This window comes from Ascaphus truei, chromosome 7, assembly GCF_040206685.1.
Source record: "Ascaphus truei isolate aAscTru1 chromosome 7, aAscTru1.hap1, whole genome shotgun sequence".
In the NCBI taxonomy this organism is placed as follows: Eukaryota; Metazoa; Chordata; class Amphibia; order Anura; family Ascaphidae; genus Ascaphus; species Ascaphus truei.
In genome coordinates this window covers 3,472,094-3,492,271 of record NC_134489.1, presented here as the reverse complement: position 1 = coordinate 3,492,271, position 20,178 = coordinate 3,472,094, and the positions used below count along the sequence as shown (strand labels likewise).

The following is a 20,178-nucleotide window of genomic DNA, read 5'->3' as shown; positions in this document are numbered from 1 at the left end:
GCAGGGCGTCGCCATTGCGAATGAGTTCGCGCATGCGCACTGAGTGCTCGGGCAGCCGGATGAGTTGCGCATGCGCGAGGGAAGGCGAGGAGAGCCCGCGAAACCCTAGCCTACCATGGAATGCTCTAAGCAGGGACTACGAGTACCATGAGCCTCTGTGCACCCCATGTGATGCCAGGGAGCCAATAGGGCTTAGGATCTCCCTGCAGAGGGGCTGGCTTGATACATTTCGCGTGCTGAGCCCAAGCTAGTAAGTGCTGGACCAGGAGAGCTAGGGGAAGGAGGTGAGTGCAGGGGTCTGTGACCCACTGCATTAGGCCAGAAACCCCCCCTAAGCCCCAGATAGGTCCTGAACTCCCCAGCTTGTGTTGCTATAGGGACAGGCCCTAGGTTAGGGACTTGTCACGTTAGTGCCAGTGATAGATAGGGACACAGCGGACACTGCGCTTCCTGAAAGGAGACTTGGGCTTAAGTCTGCGCCCCAGAGACAGAGACTATCTCCAGGGTGGGATCGCCCCTGGCGGACCCCGTGCGAGGAAACCCGGGATCAGACGGAATCACCAAGCGGCTGATCCTTTGCGAAGTTGTTTGCAGGCCCGAGTGCAGGAGCGCTCAGCAGGTACCCCCATAAGTGCACCAAGGTATACCATTCTAACATTACAATTGCACATAGTGGCAGCGCTGACCACGGGACAAAGGGGTTAGGCTCTGGACACAGTGTGGGTAACACGGTGGGGGTAGGCACACTCCTAGTGGAGTGAGAGACACTGTGAGGTCTGAGTTACATGGTGGAGTTACCCCCTAGGGGGAGTGTAAGCAGTGTATGTTATCAAGAGTGTGTTATTGCCTGCATATATATATAAACTGGTTATATACATCCTCGTGTATGTACTTATTGTATATGTGGGTCCTGTGTAGGCAACCTTCTACATTTCTAGAACCCTGCACAGGTGGAGGCGCTGTAAATCAGATCAAGCTGACGGACTCACCCCAGGTTCCCAACAAGCGGAGGCTCAGGCCTCTTGTGAACCTACAGGTATATGCACCACACCTGGTAACACATAGGTTTCCACCCACACACCCTGTACCTGTGATTGAGATAGAGGGAATACCCGTTACATATAGATATCATTGGAATAAAATGGTTTTTTAGTTTAACTCTTTGGTCAAAGTGTTGTAAGCCCTTGAGCCACTTCACGGCAGACCACAACTCAAGGGTACCCAACACTAATATAAATTCTTAATAACCTGTGCATTACCAGGAAGAATGATTTATAATAAATCTGTCAAAATTAGTTGCATAGTTCTAAGTCTGATTGAAGCTCTTATTAACCTGTACATTACCAGGAAAAGCACTCTGTATTAGATTTGTCACAATCAAACTGCAAGCAAGCAAGTTCCCCTGAGAGTGGGAGATGCAATGGAGTGAGCTTTTAACCATTTAAAAGTAGGCGGGATGAGCTTCAAACTAGGTAGGAGGAGCCACCCTTCAATCAGCTTAGACCAGCTGAACAAGAATTGTAAACCATTATTTCATGCATATTATAAATATTAATAATTTTTTTAATTTATACTAATGGTGAGTTTTCTCTTATCTTTTTGCGCCCCGCTGATCACGGGAGAGTGAGGACCCGCAGGGACACTTAATTTCACACTTTTTGGGATATACAAGAACTTTTGGGACCGCGCGCACTTAATACTATTTTTTTCATTAAGCCCAAAAAAGGAAAGTCTTTCTCCAAAAAACAACTAACTCCTAAGCACAGCTTGGTACGACAGAAAAAAAGACTACCTATGTGGAGGAGGTGTGTCCATATATGGGCCTCCTACAGGTACAAGACTTTAATCTGTCCTAGCCCAGCTGGAAGGTGGTACTTAACCCTTTGGTGCCTACTGCCATGGATATGCTCAGGAAACATTACTATTAGTAGTAATTATAAATATGGTACCTGCTGAGTGTCAGCTCTTCTGCCCATGCTAGGCACCTTCTGGACCAACCCACAGTACTTGGTGACCCTGAAGGAGGAGGATGAGGACGAGGAGGAGGATGGGTGGTGCACTCTGCTGGTGTCACTCATGCAGAGGAACAGACGTCAGGGACGAGCCATAGGACGAGATTTCCTAGTTATAGGATTTGAGATTTACCAGGTGAGCTGAGGGTAGGATATTTATTTCTCACCTTATGGGCCACAGGTATCTCTGATTATAGGAGACACAGCTATCCGTCACTCGGCTCCACTCTCATTGTTAGATATACAGCTTTCTCTCGCTCTACTCCTCTTACTATCGGATACACTGCTATCTCTCACTCAGTTCAGCTCTCATTAAAAGATACACAGATATTTCGCACTCCACTTCTCACTCATTATAAGATTCACACCCATCTCTCATTGTTCTCGTCTTTCACTATCAGATGCACGGCTATCTGTCACTGGGCTCCTCTTTCAACATCAAATGCACAGCTATCCCACTCTGCTCATCTATATCAGATGTACAGCTATATCTCATTCCGCTCCTCTCTCACTATCAGATGTACAGCTATATCTCATTCCGCTCCTCTCTCACTATCAGATGTACAGCTATATCTCATTCTGCTCCTCTCTCACTATCAGATGCACAGCTATATCTCATTCCGTTCCTCTCACTATCACATGTACAGCTATATCTCATTCCGCTCCTCTCTTACTATCAGATGCACAGCTATATCTCATTCCGCTCCTCTCTATCAGATGTACAGCTATATCTCATTCCGCTCCTCTCACTATCAGATGCACAGCTATATCTCATTCCGCTCCTCTCTCACTATCAGATGCACAGCTATATCTCATTCCGATCCTCTCTCACTATCAGATGCACAGCTATATCTCATTCCGCTCCTCTCTCACTATCAGATGTACAGCTATATCTCATTCCGCTCCTCTCTCACTATCAGATGCACAGCTATATCTCATTCCGCTCCTCTCTCACTATCAGATGCACAGCTATATCTCATTCCGCTCCTCTCTCACTATCAGATGTACAGCTATATCTCATTCCGCTCCTCTCTCACTATCAGATGTACAGCTATATCTCATTCCGCTCCTCTCTCACTATCAGATGCACAGCTATATCTCATTCCGCTCCTCTCTCACTATCAGATGTACAGCTATATCTCATTCTGCTCCTCTCTCACTATCAGATGCACAGCTATATCTCATTCCGCTCCTCTCACTATCAGATGTACAGCTATATCTCATTCCGCTCCTCTCTCACTATCAGATGCACAGCTATATCTCATTCCGCTCCTCTCTCACTATCAGATGCACAGCTATATCTCATTCCGCTCCTCTCTCACTATCAGATGCACAGCTATATCTCATTCCGCTCCTCTCTCACTATCAGATGCATAGCTATATCTCATTCCGCTCCTCTCTCACTATCAGATGCACAGCTATATCTCATTCCGCTCCTCTCTCACTATCAGATGCACAGCTATATCTCATTCCGCTCCTCTCTCGCTATCAGATGTACAGCTATATCTCATTCCGCTCCTCTCTCACTATCAGATGCACAGCTATATCTCATTCCGCTCCTCTCTCGCTTTCAGATGTACAGATATATCTCATTCCGCTCCTCTCTCGCTTTCAGATGTACAGATATATCTCATTCCGCTCCTCTCTCGCTTTCAGATGTACAGCTATATCTCATTCCGCTCCTCTCTCACTATCAGATGTATAGCTATATCTCATTCTGCTCCTCTCTCACTATCAGATGCACAGCTATATCTCATTCCGCTCCTCTCGCTATCAGATGTACAGCTATATCTCATTCCGCTCCTCTCTCACTATCAGATGTACAGCTATATCTCATTCCGCTCCTCTCTCACTATCAGATGCACAGCTATATCTCATTCCGCTCCTCTCTCACTATCAGATGCACAGCTATATCTCATTCCGCTCCTCTCTCACTATCAGATGCACAGCTATATCTCATTCCGCTCCTCTCTCACTATCAGATGCACAGCTATATCTCATTCCGCTCCTCTCTCGCTATCAGATGTACAGCTATATCTCATTCCGCTCCTCTCTCACTATCAGATGCACAGCTATATCTCATTCCGCTCCTCTCTCGCTTTCAGATGTACAGCTATATCTCATTCCGCTCCTCTCTCACTATCAGATGCACAGCTATATCTCATTCCGCTCCTCTCACTATCAGATGCACAGCTATATCTCATTCCGCTCCTCTCTGACTATCAGATGTACAGCTATATCTCATTCCGCTCCTCTCTCACTATCAGATGAACAGCTATATCTCATTCCGCTCCTCTCTCACTTTCAGATGCACACCTATATCTCATTCCGCTCCTCTCTCACTATCAGATGCACAGCTATATCTCATTCCGCTCCTCTCTCACTATCAGATGCACAGCTATATCTCATTCCGCTCCTCTCTCGCTTTCAGATGTACAGCTATATCTCATTCCGCTCCTCTCACTATCAGATGCACAGCTATATCTCATTCCGCTCCTCTCTCACTATCAGATGCACAGCTATATCTCATTCCGCTCCTCTCTCACTATCAGATGTACAGCTATATCTCATTCCGCTCCTCTCTCACTATCAGATGTACAGCTATATCTCATTCCGCTCCTCTCACTATCAGATGCACAGCTATATCTCATTCCGCTCCTCTCTCACTATCAGATGTGCAGCTATATCTCATTCCGCTCCTCTCTCACTATCAGATGCACAGCTATATTCCATTCCGCTCCTCTCTCACTATTAGATGTACAGCTATATCTCATTCCGCTCCTCTCTCACTATCAGATGCACAGCTATATCTCATTCCGCTCCTCTCTGACTATCAGATGTACAGCTATATCTCATTCCGCTCCTCTCTCACTATCAGATGAACAGCTATATCTCATTCCGCTCCTCTCTCACTATCAGATGCACACCTATATCTCATTCCGCTACTCTCTCACTATCAGATGCACAGCTATATCTCATTCCGCTCCTCTCTCACTATCAGATGCACAGCTATATCTCATTCCGCTCCTCTCTCGCTTTCAGATGTACAGCTATATCTCATTCCGCTCCTCTCACTATCAGATGCACAGCTATATCTCATTCCGCTCCTCTCTCACTATCAGATGCACAGCTATATCTCATTCCGCTCCTCTCTCACTATCAGATGTACAGCTATATCTCATTCCGCTCCTCTCTCACTATCAGATGTACAGCTATATCTCATTCCGCTCCTCTCACTATCAGATGCACAGCTATATCTCATTCCGCTCCTCTCTCACTATCAGATGCACAGCTATATCTCATTCCGCTCCTCTCACTATCAGATGTACAGCTATATCTCATTCTGATCCTCTCTCACTATCAGATGTACAGCTATATCTCATTCCGCTCCTCTCACTATCAGATGCACAGCTATATCTCATTCCGCTCCTCTCTCACTATCAGATGCACAGCTATATCTCATTCCGCTCCTCTCTCACTATCAGATGCACAGCTATATCTCATTCCGACCCTCTCTCACTATCAGATGTACAGCTATATCTCATTCCGCTCCTCTCTCACTATCAGATGTACAGCTATATCTCATTCCGCTCCTCTCTCACTATCAGATGCATAGCTATATTCCATTCCGCTCCTCTCTCACTATTAGATGTACAGCTATATCTCATTCCGCTCCTCTCTCACTATCAGATGCACAGCTATATCTCATTCCGACCCTCTCTCACTATCAGATGTACAGCTATATCTCATTCCGCTCCTCTCTCACTATCAGATGCACAGCTATATCACATTCCGCTCCTCTCACTATCAGATGCACAGCTATATCTCATTCCGCTCCTCTCTGACTATCAGATGTACAGCTATATCTCATTCCGCTCCTCTCTCACTATCAGATGAACAGCTATATCTCATTCCGCTCCTCTCTCACTATCAGATGCACACCTATATCTCATTCCGCTCCTCTCTCACTATCAGATGCACAGCTATATCTCATTCCGTTCCTCTCACTATCACATGTACAGCTATATCTCATTCCGCTCTACTCTCACTATCAGATGCACAGCTATATCTCATTCCGCTCCTCTCTATCAGATGTACAGCTATATCTCATTCCGCTCCTCTCACTATCAGATGCACAGCTATATCTCATTCCGCTCCTCTCTCACTATCAGATGCACAGCTATATCTCATTCCGCTCCTCTCTCACTATCAGATGTACAGCTATATCTCATTCCGCTCCTCTCTCACTATCAGATGCACAGCTATATCTCATTCCGCTCCTCTCTCACTATCAGATGCACAGCTATATCTCATTCCGCTCCTCTCTCACTATCAGATGTACAGCTATATCTCATTCCGCTCCTCTCTCACTATCAGATGTACAGCTATATCTCATTCCGCTCCTCTCTCACTATCAGATGCACAGCTATATCTCATTCCGCTCCTCTCTCACTATCAGATGTACAGCTATATCTCATTCTGCTCCTCTCTCACTATCAGATGCACAGCTATATCTCATTCCGCTCCTCTCACTATCAGATGTACAGCTATATCTCATTCCGCTCCTCTCTCACTATCAGATGTACAGCTATATCTCATTTCGCTCCTCTCTCACTATCAGATGCACAGCTATATCTCATTCCGCTCCTCTCTCACTATCAGATGCACAGCTATATCTCATTCCGCTCCTCTCTCACTATCAGATGCACAGCTATATCTCATTCCGCTCCTCTCTCACTATCAGATGCACAGCTATATCTCATTCCGCTCCTCTCTCGCTATCAGATGTACAGCTATATCTCATTCCGCTCCTCTCTCACTATCAGATGCACAGCTATATCTCATTCCGCTCCTCTCTCGCTTTCAGATGTACAGCTATATCTCATTCCGCTCCTCTCTCACTATCAGATGTATAGCTATATCTCATTCTGCTCCTCTCTCACTATCAGATGCACAGCTATATCTCATTCCGCTCCTCTCGCTATCAGATGTACAGCTATATCTCATTCCGCTCCTCTCTCACTATCAGATGTACAGCTATATCTCATTCCGCTCCTCTCTCACTATCAGATGCACAGCTATATCTCATTCCGCTCCTCTCTCACTATCAGATGCACAGCTATATCTCATTCCGCTCCTCTCTCACTATCAGATGCACAGCTATATCTCATTCCGCTCCTCTCTCGCTATCAGATGTACAGCTATATCTCATTCCGCTCCTCTCTCACTATCAGATGCACAGCTATATCTCATTCCGCTCCTCTCTCACTATCAGATGCCCAGCTATATCTCATTCCGCTCCTCTCTCACTATCAGATGCACAGCTATATCTCATTCCGCTCCTCTCTCGCTATCAGATGTACAGCTATATCTCATTCCGCTCCTCTCTCACTATCAGATGCACAGCTATATCTCATTCCGCTCCTCTCTCGCTTTCAGATGTACAGCTATATCTCATTCCGCTCCTCTCTCGCTTTCAGATGTACAGCTATATCTCATTCCGCTCCTCTCTCACTATCAGATGTATAGCTATATCTCATTCCGCTCCTCTCACTATCAGATGCACAGCTATATCTCATTCCGCTCCTCTTTCACTATCAGATATACAGCTATATCTCATTCCGCTCCTCTCTTACTATCAGATGCACAGCTATATCTCATTCCGCTCCTCTCTCACTATCAGATGCACAGCTATATCTCATTCCGCTCCTCTCTCACTATCAGATGCACAGCTATATCTCATTCCGCTCCTCTCTCACTATCAGATGCACAGCTATATTCCATTCCGCTCCTCTCTCACTATTAGATGTACAGCTATATCTCATTCCGCTCCTCTCTCACTATCAGATGCACAGCTATATCTCATTCCGACCCTCTCTCACTATCAGATGTACAGCTATATCTCATTCCGCTCCTCTCTCACTATCAGATGCACAGCTATATCTCATTCCGCTCCTCTCACTATCAGATGCACAGCTATATCTCATTCCGCTCCTCTCTGACTATCAGATGTACAGCTATATCTCATTCCGCTCCTCTCTCACTATCAGATGAACAGCTATATCTCATTCCGCTCCTCTCTCACTTTCAGATGCACACCTATATCTCATTCCGCTCCTCTCTCACTATCAGATGCACAGCTATATCTCATTCCGCTCCTCTCTCACTATCAGATGCACAGCTATATCTCATTCCGCTCCTCTCTCGCTTTCAGATGTACAGCTATATCTCATTCCGCTCCTCTCACTATCAGATGCACAGCTATATCTCATTCCGCTCCTCTCTCACTATCAGATGCACAGCTATATCTCATTCCGCTCCTCTCTCACTATCAGATGTACAGCTATATCTCATTCCGCTCCTCTCTCACTATCAGATGTACAGCTATATCTCATTCCGCTCCTCTCACTATCAGATGCACAGCTATATCTCATTCCGCTCCTCTCTCACTATCAGATGTACAGCTATATCTCATTCCGCTCCTCTCTCACTATCAGATGCACAGCTATATTCCATTCCGCTCCTCTCTCACTATTAGATGTACAGCTATATCTCATTCCGCTCCTCTCTCACTATCAGATGCACAGCTATATCTCATTCCGACCCTCTCTCACTATCAGATGTACAGCTATATCTCATTCCGCTCCTCTCTCACTATCAGATGCATAGCTATATCTCATTCCGCTCCTCTCACTATCAGATGCACAGCTATATCTCATTCCGCTCCTCTCTGACTATCAGATGTACAGCTATATCTCATTCCGCTCCTCTCTCACTATCAGATGAACAGCTATATCTCATTCCGCTCCTCTCTCACTATCAGATGCACACCTATATCTCATTCCGCTCCTCTCTCACTATCAGATGCACAGCTATATCTCATTCCGCTCCTCTCTCACTATCAGATGCACAGCTATATCTCATTCCGCTCCTCTCTCGCTTTCAGATGTACAGCTATATCTCATTCCGCTCCTCTCACTATCAGATGCACAGCTATATCTCATTCCGCTCCTCTCTCACTATCAGATGCACAGCTATATCTCATTCCGCTCCTCTCTCACTATCAGATGTACAGCTATATCTCATTCCGCTCCTCTCTCACTATCAGATGTACAGCTATATCTCATTCCGCTCCTCTCACTATCAGATGCACAGCTATATCTCATTCCGCTCCTGTCTCACTATCAGATGCACAGCTATATCTCATTCCGCTCTTCTCTCACTATCAGATGTACAGCTATATCTCATTCTGCTCCTCTCTCACTATCAGATGTACAGCTATATCTCATTCCGCTCCTCTCACTATCAGATGCACAGCTATATCTCATTCCGCTCCTCTCTCACTATCAGATGCACAGCTATATCTCATTCCGCTCCTCTCTCACTATCAGATGCACAGCTATATCTCATTCCGACCCTCTCTCACTATCAGATGTACAGCTATATCTCATTCCGCTCCTCTCTCACTATCAGATGTACAGCTATATCTCATTCCGCTCCTCTCTCACTATCAGATGCATAGCTATATTCCATTCCGCTCCTCTCTCAGTATTAGATGTACAGCTATATCTCATTCCGCTCCTCTCTCACTATCAGATGCACAGCTATATCTCATTCCGCTCCTCTCTGACTATCAGATGTACAGCTATATCTCATTCCGCTCCTCTCTCACTATCAGATGAACAGCTATATCTCATTCCGCTCCTCTCTCACTATCAGATGCACACCTATATCTCATTCCGCTCCTCTCTCACTATCAGATGCACAGCTATATCTCATTCCGCTCCTCTCTCACTATCAGATGCACAGCTATATCTCATTCCGCTCCTCTCTCACTATCAGATGTACAGCTATATCTCATTCCGCTCCTCTCTCACTATCAGATGCACAGCTATATCTCATTCCGCTCCTCTCTCACTATCAGATGCACAGCTATATCTCATTCCGCTCCTCTCTCACTATCAGATGTACAGCTATATCTCATTCCGCTCCTCTCTCACTATCAGATGTACAGCTATATCTCATTCCGCTCCTCTCTCACTATCAGATGCACAGCTATATCTCATTCCGCTCCTCTCTCACTATCAGATGCACAGCTATATCTCATTCCGCTCCTCTCTCACTATCAGATGTACAGCTATATCTCATTCCGCTCCTCTCACTATCAGATGCACAGCTATATCTCATTCCGCTCCTCTCTCACTATCAGATGCACAGCTATATCTCATTCCGCTCCTCTCTCACTATCAGATGTACAGCTATATCTCATTCCGCTCCTCTCTCACTATCAGATGTACAGCTATATCTCATTCCGCTCCTCTCACTATCAGATGCACAGCTATATCTCATTCCGCTCCTCTCTCACTATCAGATGTACAGCTATATCTCATTCCGCTCCTCTCTTACTATCAGATGCACAGCTATATCTCATTCCGCTCCTCTCTCACTATCAGATGCACAGCTATATCTCATTCCGCTCCTCTCTCACTATCAGATGCACAGCTATATCTCATTCCGCTCCTCTCTCACTATCAGATGCACAGCTATATCTCATTCCGCTCCTCTCTCACTATCAAATGCACAGCTATATCTCATTCCGCTCCTCTCTCACTATCAGATGTACAGCTATATCTCATTCCGCTCCTCTCACTATCAGATGTACAGCTATATCTCATTCCGCTCCTCTCTCACTATCAGATGCACAGCTATATCTCATTCCGCTCCTCTGTCACTATCAGATGTACAGCTATATCTCATTCCGCTCCTCTCACTATCAGATGCACAGCTATATCTCATTCCGCTCCTCTCTCACTATCAGATGCACAGCTATATCTCATTCCGCTCCTCTCTCACTATCAGACCCACAACTATATCTCATTCCGACCCTCTCTCACTATCAGATGTACAGCTATATCTCATTCCGCTCCTCTCTCACTATCAGATGTACAGCTATATCTCATTCCGCTCCTCTCACTATCAGATGTACAGCTATATCTCATTCCGCTCCTCTCTCACTATCAGATGTACAGCTATATCTCATTCCGCTCCTCTCTCGCTATCAGATGCACAGCTATATCTCATTCCGCTCCTCTCTCACTATCAGATGCACAGCTATATCTCATTCCGCTCCTCTCTCACTATCAGATGTACAGCTATATCTCAGTCCGCTCCTCTCTCACTATCAGATGCACAGCTATATCTCAGTCCGCTCCTCTCTCACTATCAGATGCACAGCTATATCTCATTCCGCTCCTCTTTCATTATCAGATGCACAGCTATATCTCATTCCGCTCCTCTCTCACTATCAGATGCACAGCTATATCTCATTCCGCACCTCTCCCACTATCAGATGTACAGCTATCTCATTCTGCTCCTCTCTCACTATCAGATGCACAGCTATATCTCATTCCGCTCCTCTCTCACTATCAGATGCACAGCTATATCTCATTCCGACCCTCTCTCACTATCAGATGTACAGTTATATCTCATTCCGCTCCTCTCTCACTATCAGATGTACAGCTATATCTCATTCCGCTCCTCTCTCACTATCAGATGCATAGCTATATTCCATTCCGCTCCTCTCTCACTATTAGATGTACAGCTATATCTCATTCCGCTCCTCTCTCACTATCAGATGCACAGCTATATCTTATTCCGACCCTCTCTCACTATCAGATGTACAGCTATATCTCATTCCGCTCCTCTCTCACTATCAGATGCACAGCTATATCTCATTCCGCTCCTCTCACTATCAGATGCACAGCTATATCTCATTCCGCTCCTCTCTGACTATCAGATGTACAGCTATATCTCATTCCGCTCCTCTCTCACTATCAGATGAACAGCTATATCTCATTCCGCTCCTCTCTCACTATCAGATGCACACCTATATCTCATTCCGCTCCTCTCTCACTATCAGATGCACAGCTATATCTCATTCCGCTCCTCTCTCACTATCAGATGCACAGCTATATCTCATTCCGCTCCTCTCTCACTATCAGATGTACAGCTATATCTCATTCCGCTCCTCTCTCACTATCAGATGCACAGCTATATCTCATTCCGCTCCTCTCTCACTATCAGATGCACAGCTATATCTCATTCCGCTCCTCTCTCACTATCAGATGTACAGCTATATCTCATTCCGCTCCTCTCTCACTATCAGATGTACAGCTATATCTCATTCCGCTCCTCTCTCACTATCAGATGCACAGCTATATCTCATTCCGCTCCTCTCTCACTATCAGATGCACAGCTATATCTCATTCCGCTCCTCTCTCACTATCAGATGTACAGCTATATCTCATTCCGCTCCTCTCACTATCAGATGCACAGCTATATCTCATTCCGCTCCTCTCTCACTATCAGATGCACAGCTATATCTCATTCCGCTCCTCTCTCACTATCAGATGTACAGCTATATCTCATTCCGCTGCTCTCTCACTATCAGATGTACAGCTATATCTCATTCCGCTCCTCTCACTATCAGATGCACAGCTATATCTCATTCCGCTCCTCTCTCACTATCAGATGTACAGCTATATCTCATTCCGCTCCTCTCTTACTATCAGATGCACAGCTATATCTCATTCCGCTCCTCTCTCACTATCAGATGCACAGCTATATCTCATTCCGCTCCTCTCTCACTATCAGATGCACAGCTATATCTCATTCCGCTCCTCTCTCACTATCAGATGCACAGCTATATCTCATTCCGCTCCTCTCTCACTATCAAATGCACAGCTATATCTCATTCCGCTCCTCTCTCACTATCAGATGCACAGCTATATCTCATTCCGCTCCTCTCTCACTATCAGACGCACAACTATATCTCATTCCGACCCTCTCTCACTATCAGATGTACAGCTATATCTCATTCGGCTCCTCTCTCACTATCAGATGTACAGCTTTATCTCATTCCGCTCCTCTCACTATCAGATGTACAGCTATATCTCATTCCGCTCCTCTCTCACTATCAGATGTACAGCTATATCTCATTCCGCTCCTCTCTCGCTATCAGATGCACAGCTATATCTCATTCCGCTCCTCTCTCGCTATCAGATGCACAGCTATATCTCATTCCGCTCCTCTCTCACTATCAGATGCACAGCTATATCTCATTCCGCTCCTCTCTCACTATCAAATGCACAGCTATATCTCATTCCGCTCCTCTCTCACTATCAGATGTACAGCTATATCTCATTCCGCTCCTCTCACTATCAGATGTACAGCTATATCTCATTCCGCTCCTCTCTCACTATCAGATGCACAGCTATATCTCATTCCGCTCCTCTGTCACTATCAGATGTACAGCTATATCTCATTCCGCTCCTCTCACTATCAGATGCACAGCTATATCTCATTCCGCTCCTCTCTCACTATCAGATGCACAGCTATATCTCATTCCGCTCCTCTCTCACTATCAGACCCACAACTATATCTCATTCCGACCCTCTCTCACTATCAGATGTACAGCTATATCTCATTCCGCTCCTCTCTCACTATCAGATGTACAGCTATATCTCATTCCGCTCCTCTCACTATCAGATGTACAGCTATATCTCATTCCGCTCCTCTCTCACTATCAGATGTACAGCTATATCTCATTCCGCTCCTCTCTCGCTATCAGATGCACAGCTATATCTCATTCCGCTCCTCTCTCGCTATCAGATGCACAGCTATATCTTATTCCGCTCCTCTCACTATCAGATGTACAGATATATCTCATTCCGCTCCTCTCTCACTATGAGATGTACAGCTATATCTCATTCCGCTCCTCTCTCGCTATCAGATGTACAGCTATATCTCATTCCGCTCCTCTCTCACTATCAGATGTACAGCTATATCTCATTCCGCTCCTCTCTAACTATCAGATGCACAGCTATATCTCATTCCGCTCCTCTTTCACTATCAGATGCACAGCTATATCTCATTCCGCTCCTCTCTCACTATCAGATGTACAGCTATATCTCAGTCCGCTCCTCTCTCACTATCAGATGCACAGCTATATCTCAGTCCGCTCCTCTCTCACTATCAGATGCACAGCTATATCTCATTCCGCTCCTCTTTCATTATCAGATGCACAGCTATATCTCATTCCGCTCCTCTCTCACTATCAGATGCACAGCTATATCTCATTCCGCACCTCTCCCACTATCAGATGTACAGCTATCTCATTCTGCTCCTCTCTCACTATCAGATGCACAGCTATATCTCATTCCGCTCCTCTCTCACTATCAGATGCACAGCTATATCTCATTCCGACCCTCTCTCACTATCAGATGTACAGTTATATCTCATTCCGCTCCTCTCTCACTATCAGATGTACAGCTATATCTCATTCCGCTCCTCTCTCACTATCAGATGCATAGCTATATTCCATTCCGCTCCTCTCTCACTATTAGATGTACAGCTATATCTCATTCCGCTCCTCTCTCACTATCAGATGCACAGCTATATCTTATTCCGACCCTCTCTCACTATCAGATGTACAGCTATATCTCATTCCGCTCCTCTCTCACTATCAGATGCACAGCTATATCTCATTCCGCTCCTCTCACTATCAGATGCACAGCTATATCTCATTCCGCTCCTCTCTGACTATCAGATGTACAGCTATATCTCATTCCGCTCCTCTCTCACTATCAGATGAACAGCTATATCTCATTCCGCTCCTCTCTCACTATCAGATGCACACCTATATCTCATTCCGCTCCTCTCTCACTATCAGATGCACAGCTATATCTCATTCCGCTCCTCTCTCACTATCAGATGCACAGCTATATCTCATTCCGCTCCTCTCTCACTATCAGATGTACAGCTATATCTCATTCCGCTCCTCTCTCACTATCAGATGCACAGCTATATCTCATTCCGCTCCTCTCTCACTATCAGATGCACAGCTATATCTCATTCCGCTCCTCTCTCACTATCAGATGTACAGCTATATCTCATTCCGCTCCTCTCTCACTATCAGATGTACAGCTATATCTCATTCCGCTCCTCTCTCACTATCAGATGCACAGCTATATCTCATTCCGCTCCTCTCTCACTATCAGATGCACAGCTATATCTCATTCCGCTCCTCTCTCACTATCAGATGTACAGCTATATCTCATTCCGCTCCTCTCACTATCAGATGCACAGCTATATCTCATTCCGCTCCTCTCTCACTATCAGATGCACAGCTATATCTCATTCCGCTCCTCTCTCACTATCAGATGTACAGCTATATCTCATTCCGCTGCTCTCTCACTATCAGATGTACAGCTATATCTCATTCCGCTCCTCTCACTATCAGATGCACAGCTATATCTCATTCCGCTCCTCTCTCACTATCAGATGTACAGCTATATCTCATTCCGCTCCTCTCTTACTATCAGATGCATAGCTATATCTCATTCCGCTCCTCTCTCACTATCAGATGCACAGCTATATCTCATTCCGCTCCTCTCTCACTATCAGATGCACAGCTATATCTCATTCCGCTCCTCTCTCACTATCAGATGCACAGCTATATCTCATTCCGCTCCTCTCTCACTATCAAATGCACAGCTATATCTCATTCCGCTCCTCTCTCACTATCAGATGCACAGCTATATCTCATTCCGCTCCTCTCTCACTATCAGACGCACAACTATATCTCATTCCGACCCTCTCTCACTATCAGATGTACAGCTTTATCTCATTCCGCTCCTCTCACTATCAGATGTACAGCTATATCTCATTCCGCTCCTCTCTCACTATCAGATGTACAGCTATATCTCATTCCGCTCCTCTCTCGCTATCAGATGCACAGCTATATCTCATTCCGCTCCTCTCTCGCTATCAGATGCACAGCTATATCTTATTCCGCTCCTCTCACTATCAGATGTACAGCTATATCTCATTCCGCTCCTCTCTCACTATGAGATGTACAGCTATATCTCATTCCGCTCCTCTCTCGCTATCAGATGTACAGCTATATCTCATTCCGCTCCTCTCTCACTATCAGATGCACAGCTATATCTCATTCCGCTCCTCTCTCACTATCAGATGCACAGCTATATCTCATTCTGCTCCTCTATCGCTATCAGATGTACAGCTATATCTCATTCCGCTCCTCTCTTACTATCAGATGCACAGCTATATCTCATTCCGCTCCTCTCTCACTATCAGATGTACAGCTATATCTCATTCCGCTCCTCTCTCACTATCAGATGTACAGCTATATCTCATTCCGCTCCTCTCTCACTATCAGATGTACAGCTATATCTCATTCCGCTCCTCTCTCACTATCAGATGCACAGCTATATCTCATTCCGCTCCTCTCTCACTATCAGATGCACAGCTATATCTCATTCCGCTCCTCTCTCACTATCAGATGTACAGCTATATCTCATTCCGCTCCTCTCACTATCAGATGCACAGCTATATCTCATTCCGCTCCTCTCTCACTATCAGATGCACAGCTATATCTCATTCCGCTCCTCTCTCACTATCAGATGTACAGCTATATCTCATTCCGCTGCTCTCTCACTATCAGATGTACAGCTATATCTCATTCCGCTCCTCTCACTATCAGATGCACAGCTATATCTCATTCCGCTCCTCTCTCACTATCAGATGTACAGCTATATCTCATTCCGCTCCTCTCTTACTATCAGATGCACAGCTATATCTCATTCCGCTCCTCTCTCACTATCAGATGCACAGCTATATCTCATTCCGCTCCTCTCTCACTATCAGATGCACAGCTATATCTCATTCCGCTCCTCTCTCACTATCAGATGCACAGCTATATCTCATTCCGCTCCTCTCTCACTATCAAATGCACAGCTATATCTCATTCCGCTCCTCTCTCACTATCAGATGTACAGCTATATCTCATTCCGCTCCTCTCACTATCAGATGTACATCTATATCTCATTCCGCTCCTCTCTCACTATCAGATGCACAGCTATATCTCATTCCGCTCCTCTCTCACTATCAGATGCACAGCTATATCTCATTCCGCTCCTCTCTCACTATCAGACGCACAACTATATCTCATTCCGACCCTCTCTCACTATCAGATGTACAGCTATATCTCATTCGGCTCCTCTCTCACTATCAGATGTACAGCTTTATCTCATTCCGACCCTCTCTCACTATCAGATGTACAGCTATATCTCATTCGGCTCCTCTCTCACTATCAGATGTACAGCTTTATCTCATTCCGCTCCTCTCACTATCAGATGTACAGCTATATCTCATTCCGCTCCTCTCTCACTATCAGATGTACAGCTATATCTCATTCCGCTCCTCTCTCGCTATCAGATGCACAGCTATATCTCATTCCGCTCCTCTCTCGCTATCAGATGCACAGCTATATCTTATTCCGCTCCTCTCACTATCAGATGTACAGCTATATCTCATTCCGCTCCTCTCTCACTATGAGATGTACAGCTATATCTCATTCCGCTCCTCTCTCGCTATCAGATGTACAGCTATATCTCATTCCGCTCCTCTCTCACTATCAGATGCACAGCTATATCTCATTCCGCTCCTCTCTCACTATCAGATGCACAGCTATATCTCATTCTGCTCCTCTATCGCTATCAGATGTACAGCTATATCTCATTCCGCTCCTCTCTTACTATCAGATGCACAGCTATATCTCATTCCGCTCCTCTCTCACTATCAGATGTACAGCTATATCTCATTCCGCTCCTCTCTCACTATCAGATGTACAGCTATATCTCATTTCGCTCCTCTTACTATCAGATGCACAGCTATATCTCATTCCGCTCCTCTCTCACTATCAGATGTACAGCTATATCTCATTCCGCTCCTCTCTGACTATCAGATGTACAGCTATATCTCATTCCGCTCCTCTCTCACTATCAGATGAACAGCTATATCTCATTCCGCTCCTCTCTCACTATCAGATGCACACCTATATCTCATTCCGCTCCTCTCACTATCAGATGTACAGCTATATCTCATTCCGCTCCTCTCTCACTATGAGATGTACAGCTATATCTCATTCCGCTCCTCTCTCACTATCAGATGTACAGCTATATCTCATTCCGCTCCTCTCTCGCTATCAGATGTACAGCTATATCTCATTCCGCTCCTCTCTCACTATCAGATGCACAGCTATATCTCATTCCGCTCCTCTCTCACTATCAGATGCACAGCTATATCTCATTCCGCTCCTCTGTCACTATCAGATGTACAGCTATATCTCATTCCGCTCCTCTCACTATCAGATGTACAGCTATATCTCATTCCGCTCCTCTCTCACTATCAGATGTACAGCTATATCTCATTCCGACCCTCTCTCACTATCAGATGTACAGCTATATCTCATTCCGCTCCTCTCTCACTATCAGATGCACAGCTATATCTCATTCCGCTCCTCTCTCACTATCAGATGCACAGCTATATCTCATTCCGCTCCTCTCTCACTATCAGATGCACAGCTATATCTCATTCCGCTCCTCTTTCACTATCAGATGCACAGCTATATCTCATTCCGCTCCTCTCTCACTATCAGATGCAAAGCTATATCTCATTCCGCTCCTCTCACTATCAGATGTACAGCTATATCTCATTCCGCTCCTCTCTCACTATCAGATGCAAAGCTATATCTCATTCCGCTCCTCTCTCACTATCAGATGCACAGCTATATCTCATTCCGCTCCTCTCTCACTATCAGATGCACAGCTATATCTCATTCCGCTCCTCTCTCACTATCAGATGTACAGCTATATTTCATTCCGCTCCTCTCTCACTATCAGATGTACAGCTATATCTCATTCCGCTCCTCTCACTATCAGATGTACAGTTATATCTCATTCCGCTCCTCTCTCACTATCAGATGCACAGCTTTATCTCATTCCGCTCCTCTTTCACTATCAGATGCACAGCTATATCTCATTCCGCTCCTCTACCTATCAGATGTACAGCTATATCCAGTGGTTGACAAATCACCAAAAAATCTACTCGCCACACAAAAAAATCTACTCGCCACCTAGTACCAAACGTGTGCTGCTTGGGCCAATATTTACTCGCCTGGGGGTTAAATCCACTCGCCCGGGGCGAGGAAATGTATAGGTTTGTCGACCACTGGCTATATCTCATTCTGCTCCTCTCTCACTATCAGATGCACAGCTATATCTCATTCCGCTCCTCTCTCACTATCAGATGCAAAGCTATATCTCATTCCGCTCCTCTCTCACTATCAGATGCACAGCTATATCTCAGTCCGCTCCTCTCTCACTATCAGATGCACAGCTATATCTCATTCCGCTCCTCTTTCACTATCAGATGCACAGCTATATCTCATTCCGCTCCTCTCTCACTATCAGATGTACAGCTATATCTCAGTCCGCTCCTCTCTCACTATCAGATGCACAGCTATATCCCATTCCGCTCCTCTTTCACTATCAGATGCACAGCTATATCTCATTCCACTCCTCTCTCACTATCAGATGTACAGCTATATCTCATTCCGCTCCTCTCTCACTATCAGATGTACAGCTATATCTCATTCCGCTCCTCTTTCACTATCAGATGCACAGCTATATCTCATTCCGCTCCTCTACCTATCAGATGTACAGCTATATCCAGTGGTTGACAAATCACCAAAAAATCTACTCGCCACACAAAAAAATCTACTCGCCACCTACTGCACCGACACACTTTATTCGAGCAAATACCCAGTATGTACCTGGCAGATACCTGGAATGCGCCGCTCCTCACCTCTGACAAGCCCCGTTGCGTTTGCCTTCCCAGCCTAGGTTCATGCCTGGCTGACGGGCGGCTGATCTGTTAAATGATAATGATTAGGATTTAATAGGCTGCAATGCTTCGCGTGTCTACCAGATGGCATAAATTCATGAATTGTAATGCAGTATATATATATATATATACTGTGCAGTATTGCAGCCAGCGGGAATAAAATGCTTCAATCCCTGCCTGGAAAATACCTCAATGCACTCGGGCAGAAAACAGTCACAAACCTCAATACACCCGGGTATACCCGAATTCGTGGGACTAGCCGAGCTCGAATAAAGTGTGTCGCCAGTGTAGTACCAAACGTGTGCTGCTTGGGCCAATATTTACTCGCCTGGGGGTTAAATCCACTCGCCCGGGGCGAGGAAATGTATAGGTTTGTCGACCACTGGCTATATCTCATTCC

General features: G+C 45.4%; 1 protein-coding gene across 2 annotated transcripts in view; it reads left to right on the top strand.

The window, feature by feature from the left end:
- Window positions 1-20,178, top strand: part of LOC142498632 (calpain-2 catalytic subunit-like) — a 117,680-nt gene that overhangs the window by 56,357 nt on the left and 41,145 nt on the right. For both annotated transcript variants that reach the window (XM_075606871.1, XM_075606870.1), the window contains exon 10: window positions 1,982-2,148. In XM_075606871.1, the coding sequence (XP_075462986.1) occupies window positions 1,982-2,148 (167 nt within the window). The remainder of the gene's footprint in view (window positions 1-1,981; window positions 2,149-20,178) is intronic.